This window comes from Trichomonas vaginalis, chromosome V, assembly GCF_026262505.1.
Source record: "Trichomonas vaginalis G3 chromosome V, whole genome shotgun sequence".
Taxonomy (NCBI): Eukaryota; Parabasalia; order Trichomonadida; family Trichomonadidae; genus Trichomonas; species Trichomonas vaginalis.
In genome coordinates, this window is record NC_067207.1 from 7,876,588 (window position 1) to 7,888,971 (window position 12,384).

At 40.1% G+C, this 12,384-nt stretch overlaps 2 protein-coding genes across 2 annotated transcripts; both read left to right on the plus strand.

Moving 5' to 3' along the window:
• Positions 1-1,364: 1,364 nt before the first annotated feature.
• On the plus strand, positions 1,365-1,589 carry TVAGG3_0297660 (uncharacterized protein; the record flags this gene model as incomplete). The annotated part of the gene is made up of 1 exon (XM_051229405.1): positions 1,365-1,589. The coding sequence occupies one exon, from the start codon at positions 1,365-1,367 to the stop codon at positions 1,587-1,589; it is 225 nt and encodes a 74-aa protein (XP_051099135.1).
• A 7,979-nt stretch (positions 1,590-9,568) lies between these two features.
• TVAGG3_0297670 (uncharacterized protein) lies at positions 9,569-9,883 on the plus strand (the record flags this gene model as incomplete). The annotated part of the gene is made up of 1 exon (XM_051229406.1): positions 9,569-9,883. One exon carries the CDS (start codon positions 9,569-9,571, stop codon positions 9,881-9,883), a length of 315 nt encoding a protein of 104 aa, XP_051099136.1.
• Positions 9,884-12,384: the final 2,501 nt, after the last annotated feature.

Consider the following 12,384-nt stretch of genomic DNA (forward strand, 5'->3'; position numbering starts at 1 on the left):
GACGCCGATCATAAATCCAACTTAGGTACCGGTAATGTTACATATTCTTCCACAGTCCCCACACCAGTTATCGAGAGTGTTCAATACAACGATGGCAACGAAGTAATTTCAGGCAATCCATACACAGCCAAAATCATACTCGAAACAGGCTTAAATATTACAAAGACATATTATCTCTTTGCAACAGAAAGCGAAGCTTCCAACGCCTCTGCCACTAGCGTCGCAATATCACAAAATGTTCTCAATGCAACAGCCGTAGCAAGCGGAACAAGAAAGAATGGACTTTCAAAGTTAACGCTACAAAGGATCATAATAAGACAAAGTTACTTGTTGTTGTTGAGACCGACGCCGATCATAAATCCAACTTAGGTACCGGTAATGTTACATATTCTTCCACAGTCCCCACACCAGTTATCGAGAGTGTTCAATACAACGATGGCAACGAAGTAATTCAGGCAATCCATACACAGCCAAAATCATACTCGAAACAGGCTTAAATATTACAAAGACATATTATCTCTTTGCAACAGAAAGCGAAGCTTCCAACGCCTCTGCCACTAGCGTCGCAATATCACAAAATGTTCTCAATGCAACAGCCGTAGCAAGCGGGAACAAGAAGAATGGACTTTCAAAGTTAACGCTACAAAGGATCATAATAAGACAAAGTTACTTGTTGTTGTTGAGACCGACGCCGATCATAAATCCAACTTAGGTACCGGTAATGTTACATATTCTTCCACAGTCCCCACACCAGTTATCGAGAGTGTTCAATACAACGATGGCAACGAAGTAATTTCAGGCAATCCATACACAGCCAAAATCATACTCGAAACAGGCTTAAATATTACAAAGACATATTATCTCTTTGCAACAGAAAGCGAAGCTTCCAACGCCTCTGCCACTAGCGTCGCAATATCACAAAATGTTCTCAATGCAACAGCCGTAGCAAGCGGGAACAAGAAAGAATGGACTTTCAAAGTTAACGCTACAAAGGATCATAAGACAAAGTTACTTGTTGGTTGAGACGGACGCCGATCATAAATCCAACTTAGGTACCGGTAATGTTACATATTCTTCCACAGTCCCCACACCAGTTATCGAGAGTGTTCAATACAACGAAGGCAACGAAGTAATTTCAGGCAATCCATACACAGCCAAAATCATACTCGAAACAGGCTTAAATATTACAAGACATATATCTCTTTGCAACAGAAAGCGAAGCTTTCCAACGCCTCTGCCACTAGCGTCGCAATATCACAAAATGTTCTCATATGCAACAGCCGTAGCAAGCGGGAACAAGAAAGAATGGACTTTCAAAGTTAACGCTACAAAGGATATATAATAAGACAAAGTTACTGTTGTTGTTGAGACCGACGCCGATCATAAAATCCAACTTAGGTACCGGTAATGTTACATATTCTTCACAGTCCCCAACACAGTTATCGAGAGTGTTCAATACACACGAAGGCAACGAAGTAATTCAGGCAATCACTACACAGCCAAAATCATACCTCGAAACAGGCTTAAATATTACAAAGACATATTATCTCTTTGCAACAAAGCGAAGCTTCCAACGCCTCTGCCACTAGCGTCGAATATCAACAAAATGTTCTCAATGCAACAGCCGTAGCAAGCGGGAACAAGAAAGAATGACTTTCAAAGTTAACGCTACAAAGGATCATAATAAGACAAAGTTACTTGTTGTTGTTGAGACCCGACGCCGATCATAAATCCAACTTAGGTACCGTAATGTTACATATTCTTCCACAGTCCCCACACCAGTTATCGAGAGTGTTCAATACAACGAAGGCAACGAAGTAATTTCAGGCAATCCATACACAGCCAAAATCATACTCGAAACAGGCTTAAATATTACAAAGACATATTATCTCTTTGCAACAGAAAGCGAAGCTTCCAACGCCTCTGCCACTAGCGTCGCAAATATCACAAAATGTCTCTCAATGCAACAGCCGTAGCAAGCGGGAACAAGAAAGAATGGACTTCAAAGTTAACGCTACAAAGGATCATAAATAAGACAAAGTTACTTGTTGTTGTTGAGACCGACGCCGATCATAAATCCAACTTAGGTCCGGTAATGTTACATATTCTTCCACAAGTCCCCACACCAGGTTATCGAGAGTGTTCAATACAACGAAGGCAACGAAGTAATTTCAGGCAATCCATACACAGCCAAAATCATACTGAAACAGGCTTAAATATTACAAAGACATATTATCTCTTTGCAACAGAAAGCGAAGCTTCCAACGCCTCTGCACTAGCGTCGCAATATCACAAAATTTGTTCTCATGCAACAGCCGTAGCAAGCGGGAACAAGAAAGAATGGACTTTCAAAGTTAACGCTACAAAGGATCATAATAAGACAAAGTTATTGTTGTTGTTGAGACCGACGCCGATCATAAATCCAACTTAGGTACCGGTAATGTTACATATTCTTCCACAGTCCCCACACCAGTTATCGAGAGTGTTCAATACAACGATGGCAACGAAGTAATTTCAGGCAATCCATACACAGCCAAAATCATACTCGAAAGCAGCTAATATTACAAAAGACATATTATCTTTTTGCAACAGAAAGCGAAGCTTCCAACGCCTCTGCCACTAGCGTCGCAATATCAACAAAATGTTCTCAATGCAACAGCCGTAGCAAGCGGGAACAAGAAAGAATGGACTTTCAAAGTTAACGCTACAAAGGATCATAATAAGACAAAGTTACTTTGTTGTTGTTGAGACCGACGCGATCATAAATCCAACTTAGGTACCGGTAATGTTACATATTCTTCACAAGTCCCCACACCAGTTATCGAGAGTGTTCAATACAACGAGGCAACGAAGTAATTTCAGCAATCCATACACAGCCAAAATCATACTCGAAACAGGCTTAAATATTACAAAGACATATTATCTCTTTGCAACAGAAAGCGAAGCTTCCAACGCCTCTGCACTAGCGTCGCAATATCACAAAATGTTCTCAATGCAACAGCCGTAGCAAGCGGGAACAAGAAAGAATGGACTTTCAAAGTTAACGCTACAAAGGATCATAATAAGACAAAGTTACTTGTTGTTGTGAGACCGACGCCGATCATAAATCCAACTTAGGTACCGGTAATGTTACATATTCTTCCACAGTCCCCACACCAGTTATCGAGAGTTTCAATACAACGATGGCAACGAAGTAATTTCAGGCAATCCATACACAGCCAAAAATCATACTCGAAACAGGCTTAAATATTACAAAGACATATTATCTCTTTGCAACAGAAAGCGAAGCTTCCAACGCCTCTGCCACTAGCGTCGCAATATCACAAAATGTTCTCAATGCAACAGCCGTAGCAAGCGGGAACAAGAAAGAATGGACTTTCAAAGTTAACGCTACAAAGGATCATAATAAGACAAAGTTACTTGTTGTTGTTGAGACGACGCCGATCATAAATCCACTTAGGTACCGGTAATGTACATATTCTTCCACAGTCCCACACCAGTTACGAGAGTGTTCAATACAACGAAGTGCAACGAAGTAATTTCAGGCAATCCATACACAGCCAAAATCATACTCGAAACAGGCTTAAATATTACAAAGACATATTATTCTCTTTGCACACAGAAAGCGAAGCTTCAACGCCTCTGCCACTAGCGTCGCAATATCACAAAATGTTCTCAATGCAACAGCCGTAGCAAGCGGGAACAAGAAAGAATGGACTTTCAAAGTTAACGCTACAAAGGATCATAAAAGACAAAGTTTACTTGTTGTTGTTGAGACCGACGCGATCATAAATCCAACTTAGTTACCGGTAATGTTACATATTCTTCCACAGTCCCCACACCAGTTATCGAGAGTGTTCAATACAACGAAGGCAACGAAGTAATTTCAGGCAATCCATACACAGCCAAAATCATACTCGAAACAGGCTTAAATATTACAAAGACATATTATCTCTTTGCAACAGAAAGCGAAGCTTCCAACGCCTCTGCCACTAGCGTCGCAATATCAACAAAATGTTCTCAATGCAACAGCCGTAGCAAGCGGGAACAAGAAAGAATGGACTTTCAAAGTTAACGCTACAAGGATCATAATAGGACAAAGTTACTTGTTGTTGTTGAGACCGACGCCGATCATAAATCCAACTTAGGTACCGGTAATGTTACATATTTCTTCCACAGTCCCCACACCAGTTATCGAGAGTGTTCAATACAACGATGGCAACGAAGTAATTTCAGGCAATCCATACACAGCCAAAATCATACTCGAAACAGGCTTAAATATTACAAAGACATATTATCTTTGCAACAGAAAGCGAAGCTTCCAACGCCTCTGCCACTAGCGTCGCAATAATCACAAAATGTTCTCAATGCAACAGCCGTAGCAACGGGAACAAGAAAGAATGGACTTTCAAAGTTAACGCTACAAAGGATCATAAATAAGACAAAGTTACTTGTTGTTGTTGAGACCGACGCCGATCATAAATCCAACTTAGGTACCGGTAATGTTACATATTCTTCCAAGTCCCCACACCAGTTATCGAGAGTGTTCAATACAACGATGGCAACGAAGTAATTTTCAGGCAATCCATACACAGCCAAAATCATACTCGAAACAGGCTTAAATATTACAAAGACATATAATCTCTTTGCAACAGAAAAGCGAAGCTTCCAACGCCTCTGCCACTAGCGTCGCAATATCACAAAATGTTCTCATGCAACAGCCGTAGCAAGCGGGAACAAGAAAGAATGGATTTCAAAGTTAACGCTAAAAAGGATCATAATAAGACAAAGTTACTTGTTGTTGTTGAGACCGACCGCCGATCATAAAATCCAACTTAGGTACCGGTAATGTTACATATTCTTCCACAGTCCCCACACCAGTTATCGAGAGTGTTCAATACAACGATGGCAACGAAGTAATTTCAGGCAATCCATACACAGCCAAAATCATACTCGAAACAGGCTTAAATATTACAAAGACATATTATCTCTTTGCAACAGAAAGCGAAGCTTCCAACGCCTCTGCCACTAGCGTCGCAATATCACAAAATGTTCTCAATGCAACAGCCGTAGCAAGCGGGAACAAGAAAGAATGGACTTTCAAAGTTAACGCTACAAAGGATCATAATAAGACAAAGTTACTTGTTGTTGTTGAGACCGACGCGATCATAAATCCAACTTAGGTACCGGTAATGTTACATATTCTTCCACAGTCCCCACACCAGTTTACGAGAAGTGTTCAATACAACGATGGCAACGAAGTAATTTCAGGCAATCCATACACAGCCAAAATCATACTCGAAACAGGCTTAAATATTACAAAGACATATTATCTCTTTGCAACAGAAAGCGAAGCTTCCAACGCCTCTGCCACTAGCGTCGCAATATCACAAAATGTTCTCAATGCAACAGCCGTAGCAAGCGGGAACAAGAAAGAATGGACTTCAAAGTTAACGCTACAAAGGATCATAATAAGACAAAGTTACTTGTTGTTGTTGAGGACGACGCGATCATAAATCCAACTTAGGTACCGGTAATGTTACATATTCTTCCACAGTCCCCACAGCCAGTTATCGAGAGTGTTCAATACAACGATGGCAACGAAGTAATTTCAGGCAATCCATACACAGCCAAATCATACTCGAAACAGGCTTAAATATTACAAAGACATATTATCTCTTTGCACAGAAAGCGAAGCTTCCAACGCCTCTGCACTAGCGTCGCATATATACAAAAATGTTCTCAATGCAACAGCCGTAGCAAGCGGGAACAAGAAAGAATGGACTTTCAAAGTTAACGCTACAAAGATCATAATAAGACAAATTACTTGTTGTTGTTGAGACCGACGCCGATCATAAATCCAACTTAGGTACCGGTAATGTTACATATTCTTCCACAGTCCCCACACCATTTTATCGAGAGTGTTCAATACAACGAAGGCAACGAAGTAATTTCAGGCAATCCATACACAGCCAAAATCATACTCGAAACAGGCTTAAATATTACAAAGACATATTATCTCTTTTGCAACAGAAAGCGAAGCTTCCAACGCCTCTGCCACTAGCGTCGCAATATCACAAAATGTTCTCAATGCAACAGCCGTAGCAAGCGGGAACAAGAAAGAATGGACTTTCAAAGTTAACGCTACAAAGGATCATAATAAGAAAAGTTACTTGTTGTTGTTGAGACCGAGCCGATCATAAAATCCAACTTAGGTACCGGTAATGTTACATATTCTTCCACAGTCCCCACACCAGTTATCGAGAGTGTTCAATACAACGATGCAACGAAGTAATTTCAGGCAATCCATACACAGCCAAAATCATACTCGAAACAGGCTTAAATATTACAAAAGACATATTATCTCTTTGCAACAGAAAGGAAGCTTCCAACGCCCTCTGCCACTAGCGTCGCAATATCACAAAATGTTCTCAATGCAACAGCCGTAGCAAGCGGGAACAAGAAAGAATGGACTTTCAAGTTTAACGCTACAAAGGATCATAATAAGACAAAGTTACTTGTTGTTGTTGAGACCGACGCCGATCATAAATCAACTTAGGTACCGGTAATGTTACATATTCTTCACAGTCCCCACACCAGTTTATTCGAGAGTGTTCAATACAACGATGGCAACGAAGTAATTTCAGGCAATCCATACACAGCCAAAATCATACTCGAAACAGGCTTAAAAATTACAAAGACATATTATCTCTTTGCAACAGAAAGCGAAGCTTCCAACGCCTCTGCCACTAGCGTCGCAATATCAACAAAATGTTCTCAATGCAACAGCCGTAGCAAAGCGGGAACAAGAAAGAATGGACTTTCAAAGTTAACGCTACAAAAGGATCATAATAAGACAAAGTTACTTGTTGTTGTTGAGACCGACGCCGATCATAAATCCAACTTAGTACGTAATGTTACATATCTCTTCCACAGTCCCCACACCAGTTATCGAGAGTGTTCAATACAACGATGGCAACGAAGTAATTTCAGGCAATCCATACACAGCCAAAAATCATACTCGAAACAGGCTTAAATATTACAAAGACATATTATCTCTTTGCAACAGAAAGCGAAGCTTCCAACGCCTCTGCCACTACGTCGCAATATCACAAAATGTTCTCAATGCAACAGCCGTAGCAAGCGGGAACAAGAAAGAATGGACTTTTCAAAGTTAACGCAACAAAGGATCATAATAAGACAAAGTTACTTGTTGTTGTTGAGACCGACGCCGATCATAAATCCAACTTAGGTACCGGTAATGTTACATATTCTTCCACAGTCCCCACACCAGTATCGAGAGTGTTCAATACAACGAATGGCAACGAAGTAATTTCAGGCAATCCATACACAGCCAAAATCATACTCGAAACAGGCTTAAATATTACAAAAGACATATTATCTCTTTGCAACAGAAAGCGAAGCTTCCAACGCCTCTGCCACTAGCGTCGCAATATCACAAAAATGTTCTCAATGCAACAGCCGTAGCAAGCGGGAACAAGAAAAGATGGACTTTCAAAGTTAACGCTACAAAGGATCATAATAAGACAAAGTTACTTGTTGTTGTTGAGACCGACGCGATCATAAATCCAACTTAGGTACCGGTAATGTTACATATTCTTCCACATCCCCACACCAGTTATCGAGAGTGTTCAATACAACGATGGCAACGAATAATTTCAGGCAATCCATACACAGCCAAAATCATACTCGAACAGGCTTAAATATTACAAAGACATATTATCTCTTTGCAAACAGAAAGCGAAAGCTTCCAACGCCTCTGCCACTAGGTCGCAATATCACAAAATGTTCTCAATGCAACAGCCGTAGCAAGCGGGAACAAGAAAGAATGGACTTTCAAAGTTAACGCTACAAAGGATCATAATAAGACAAAGTTACTTGTTGTTGTTGAGACCGACGCCGATCATAAATCCAAACTTAGTACCGGTAATGTTACATATTCTTCCACAGTCCCCACACCAGTTATCGAGAGTGTTCAATACAAACGATGGCAACGAAGTAATTTCAGCAATCCATACACAGCCAAAATCATACTCGAACAGGCTTAAATATTACAAAGACATATTATCTCTTTGCAACAGAAAGCGAAGCTTCCAACGCCTCTGCCACTAGCGTCGCAATATCACAAAATGTTCTCAATGCAACAGCCGTAGCAAGCGGGACAAGAAAGAATGGAACTTTCAAAGTTAACGCTACAAAGGATCATAATAAGACAAAGTTACTTGTTGTTGTTGAGACCGACGCCGATCATAAATCCAACTTAGGTACCGGTAAGTTACATATTCTTCACAGTCCCCACACCAGTTATCGAGAGTGTTCAATACAACGAGGCAACGAAGTAATTTCAGGCAATCCATACACAGCCAAAATCATACTCGAACAGGCTTAAATATTACAAAGACATATTATCTCTTTGCAACAGAAAGCGAAGCTTCCAACGCCTCTGCCACTAGCGTCGCAATATCACAAAATGTTCTCAATGCAACAGCCGTAGCAAGCGGGAACAAGAAAGAATGGACTTTCAAAGTTAACGCTACAAGGATCATAAATAAGACAAAGTTACTTGTTGTTGTTGAGACCGACGGCGATCATAAATCCAACTTAGGTACCGGTAATGTCATATTCTCTCTGAAGTCGTCCATATTTATCTGGGCAACTTGTTGTTGCTGAAAAATCATTGACACACCATTTTCAAGGCCGTGATATATTTCCAGTTAAAGTTTACATTCAACACTTTGTGAGGCAAAGACAGAAGCTCGAATAATAGATTCAATGCAGATCAGAAATGGATAGATCTCCCAGACGACAATGGTAACGAAGTAGAAAACCCCCAGGGTCGCAATTAAGATTACATGCACGGAAGCAAACATATCTGACTCACAACATTCCAGCTCCAAGTATGAAGATACAAAGAAGATGGAAAAGTTAAAACTTAAATTAGTTAGCTGGATCCATGGTCATTGAAACGGAGGTTTCACTTCAGGAAACAACAATTACGTTGTCAGGCCAGACGCCTGGTGATGGATTCCGAAGCCAACACCGTAATGACTAGCGCTGAAAGAATAAGTGGAGTCTTTACTGGTGGACAGAAGGCGGTATTGTCGTATTGGCGTTCTTCTTGCTGTTTTCTTATTATCTCATCATCTACTTCGTTTTCTGCAAGGAAACCATCTTAAAGATAATCATCCATCTGATATCCAAGATTGAATTCCGGCTCCGCGTGTTAATGAGTGTAATTTAATTAAAGGATGTCAATTTTGGAAGAAAATGAAGAAAATCCTAAAAATGCTTAAAAATGAAATTTTCCAAACGTACTTTTTTTATCTCATTTTTTTTGATTTGAAAAAATTTGGAGAAGAAGAACTCTTCGTTTTTTGATTTTGTCACGATGGTTTTAAAGTATTCAATTATTTTTGTATATTTTGAGAGGAAATTATATTTCTCCTAAAGTGAACAATTTTCCCAAAATTGCACTCCTTCAAATTTCTGAAGACTCAATCGGGTTAAAATTACAGTTTCTACACAGAAGCAAAGCCGAACAAATTGATTGCCACTATTTGTGATCGCTTTGATTGGAGAGACTCTTGAAACATTCGACAGCTCCTCTTCTACACCCATTCTGAACGTTGAAGCACAAGTTGAAAAATGGAACAGAAATCGGGAGGTACGTTCCTGCAGGCAGAAAACAGAGAAGGAAGGTGAATCCTCAACGCGGAAACAAACTTCTCTTTCCCTCCAACAGGAGATGGTTCCGTGCTTCGCAACCTCGGAACCTCCAAACTACGGAAACCCACATTCCAATATGGAATCAGTTGAAATCCATGTCATTAGCTATCTTTCAGCTATTTTGAAGTGCTTCTGACCATGTTCCTGGTAAGTAAGGATTCTTTAATGCTACCATAACTCTAGACCGTTGCTGGCGGTTTTTAAGCGGTTTAAGAGGCAGGAGTGAAGTGATTCTTTTCCAGAATCTCAGTCTCTTGCAATAACGAATTCACGGCTTCGCATTTGAGCGGGGAGACGAGAGAGTCATTTTCCTGTTACAGCGAATGAGAAACAGAAAAAGGACAATTTCCACTTTTTCAAGTGAAAGAACCAATTTTTCCGTCTCTCGCGTGTACGTACATCCCTGGGAATGATCATCTCGAAACTCTATCCATCTATGTCCGATGAAAGAGAGGTATGTTTGCTTGAGGTGTATCCGTAAAGCAAAGTCGTAAAATCATAATACGCGCGTCTGTGTCAGCAGTTATGATGCATCGCCTTTCCAAGCAAGAACAAGTTGTCCTGGAGTTCTTCCCAGTGAGTTCGCACCTCAGAACAGGCATCTGTTTTGCTATGGCCGTTCTTGTAGTGTAGACTTGGATTTCTTCCGGTAGATAATAATTACGCGAAATTGGGAGTATCGCCTTGGAAACATGTTGCTGGGTATTCTGGATACTTGGACTGCAACAGCGTGATGGATGTTTTTGAAGAGTCATCGGCTTTGTTTTGACATCATTAAAAAATACCGGTGTATTTGGCCGTGGAGAAACCAGTCTCTCTGAACATACTTAGTCCTGTGCGGAGGCCAAGGCGAGTGTGATTGGGATAACTTTTGGGCTTGGGAAGATTATTGATCACACACTGGTTTTTGAGTACCACAGAAGGACCACTTTGAGTAAAGGAACTTTGATCTTTTCAATGGATTGCTGGATGCAAGGTAGTTCTGTGCTGATTTCCCTTCTGAAACGTCTGCAAAATTATCTTTCCGGTTGGAGTGCGAAAGAAGGAATTCGCGTCGTAGAAATCGTAACAGGTGTGATCTGTGGTATATTTGAGACTGCGCATGACGGTAAGGGTATATCATCTTTTATGGCAAATAACTTAGCCATGTTGATGGGAGAGAGCGATGTATTCGCTCGGGAAGTGCACGGTTACATGCATTGCGGATAGTGGTAAATAACTTCGAATTTTAAGTCAAACAAGCTCATCTTTCAATTTTAATTGTTCTATGATTGGGTGTAAAAATGGTAGTCTTCGTTTACAGATATAGATATCTGAGTGTGACGAGTCTGACCATAAAGCTGTAATTCGTTGTCATTTGTTAAGAGGAAGCAGTTTATGGAAAAGATGATTGGGATGAATTCATGCGAGTTACAGATTTCGGGCCAGATTTGGTCGCTATGTTAACGATAAGTATTTTCTCTTCAACGCATAATGTAATAAAATATTACTAATATGGGAATGAGTGTTGATTTCTCTACGATTTTTCTGATTTTCAAAGTTATGGATTGAGATTGAGAGTTGGGAGCCTGCCTTGGCATTACCTTTGACGTGATAATTGTGAAAGGATGTACATAGAATATAGAATTGCAGTGAATATATCGAACTATTAACAGCATCCTTGTATATTGTACCGGACATCTATCTTCCAAAGATTGTGATTTTTCGCTTGCAATCTTTCAGCTTCATACGGCAAATCAATACTATAAATGTAATTTGGTTCTGCAAAGCCAAACGATTTACGGGACCATTGAAGCTCCGATTCATACTGGGTTCAGATACTGAAGGTGATTCCGAGTGTAGACCTGATTCAAATCCCATAACAAAACTCTTCCGCAATCGGTCTGAAAATTGCTAAGTAAGGTAGCTCATATGTGGAATTTAGGCAAGGTTAATGGTTTGAATTTAGAATTCAATGGACATAAGAAGAAATATCATTTTAGTAGTTTATAGAAGATAATTGCTGCCTTGTACACGGCAATGCAAATAGCCCACATTGCTTCCCATCCATGCTCCCTGTGTTGACACTTTACTAGGTGGAACAAAAGTAAGCACATCGTATCTTAGCTTTATTAAAAGGATTCGCTTGCATTTTTTTTATAAATTGGTATCGTCAAAAATTTTAATTCTACAATGTTTTAAAATATATTAATTATTTAGTTGTTACAATCACAATCACACTCTACTGAAAGAAAAAAAGGTAGTGGGGGCTTCCAGCGCGTCTGCGCCCTCTGCCCCGAAGATGTTTGTAATAAAACCGCTTTTTAACTTCACTTTAAAATCCACGTAAGCTACGTAAGAATATACGTAAGAGGAAGGGAGCATTGAACATCCAATAGTAAACTGACCCACAGCAACAGTTGCAACAACAATGAATATGACCCCATATGTTGCAACACAAATGTCAGCAACCTATGCTTTTAAACCGAGTTATTGGTGCACAGGAGTGGGAGTTTAAAGAGCGGCACTTTAGCAAAATGGCAGGGCTAGGTGGGAAGCTGCAGCGGAACAGCTTATAACCCTCAAGAGTCAGATGATTTGGTTCACGTTCAATAAATAACAGATGTCAAAAGTCAAACATAGACATACAGGACATAG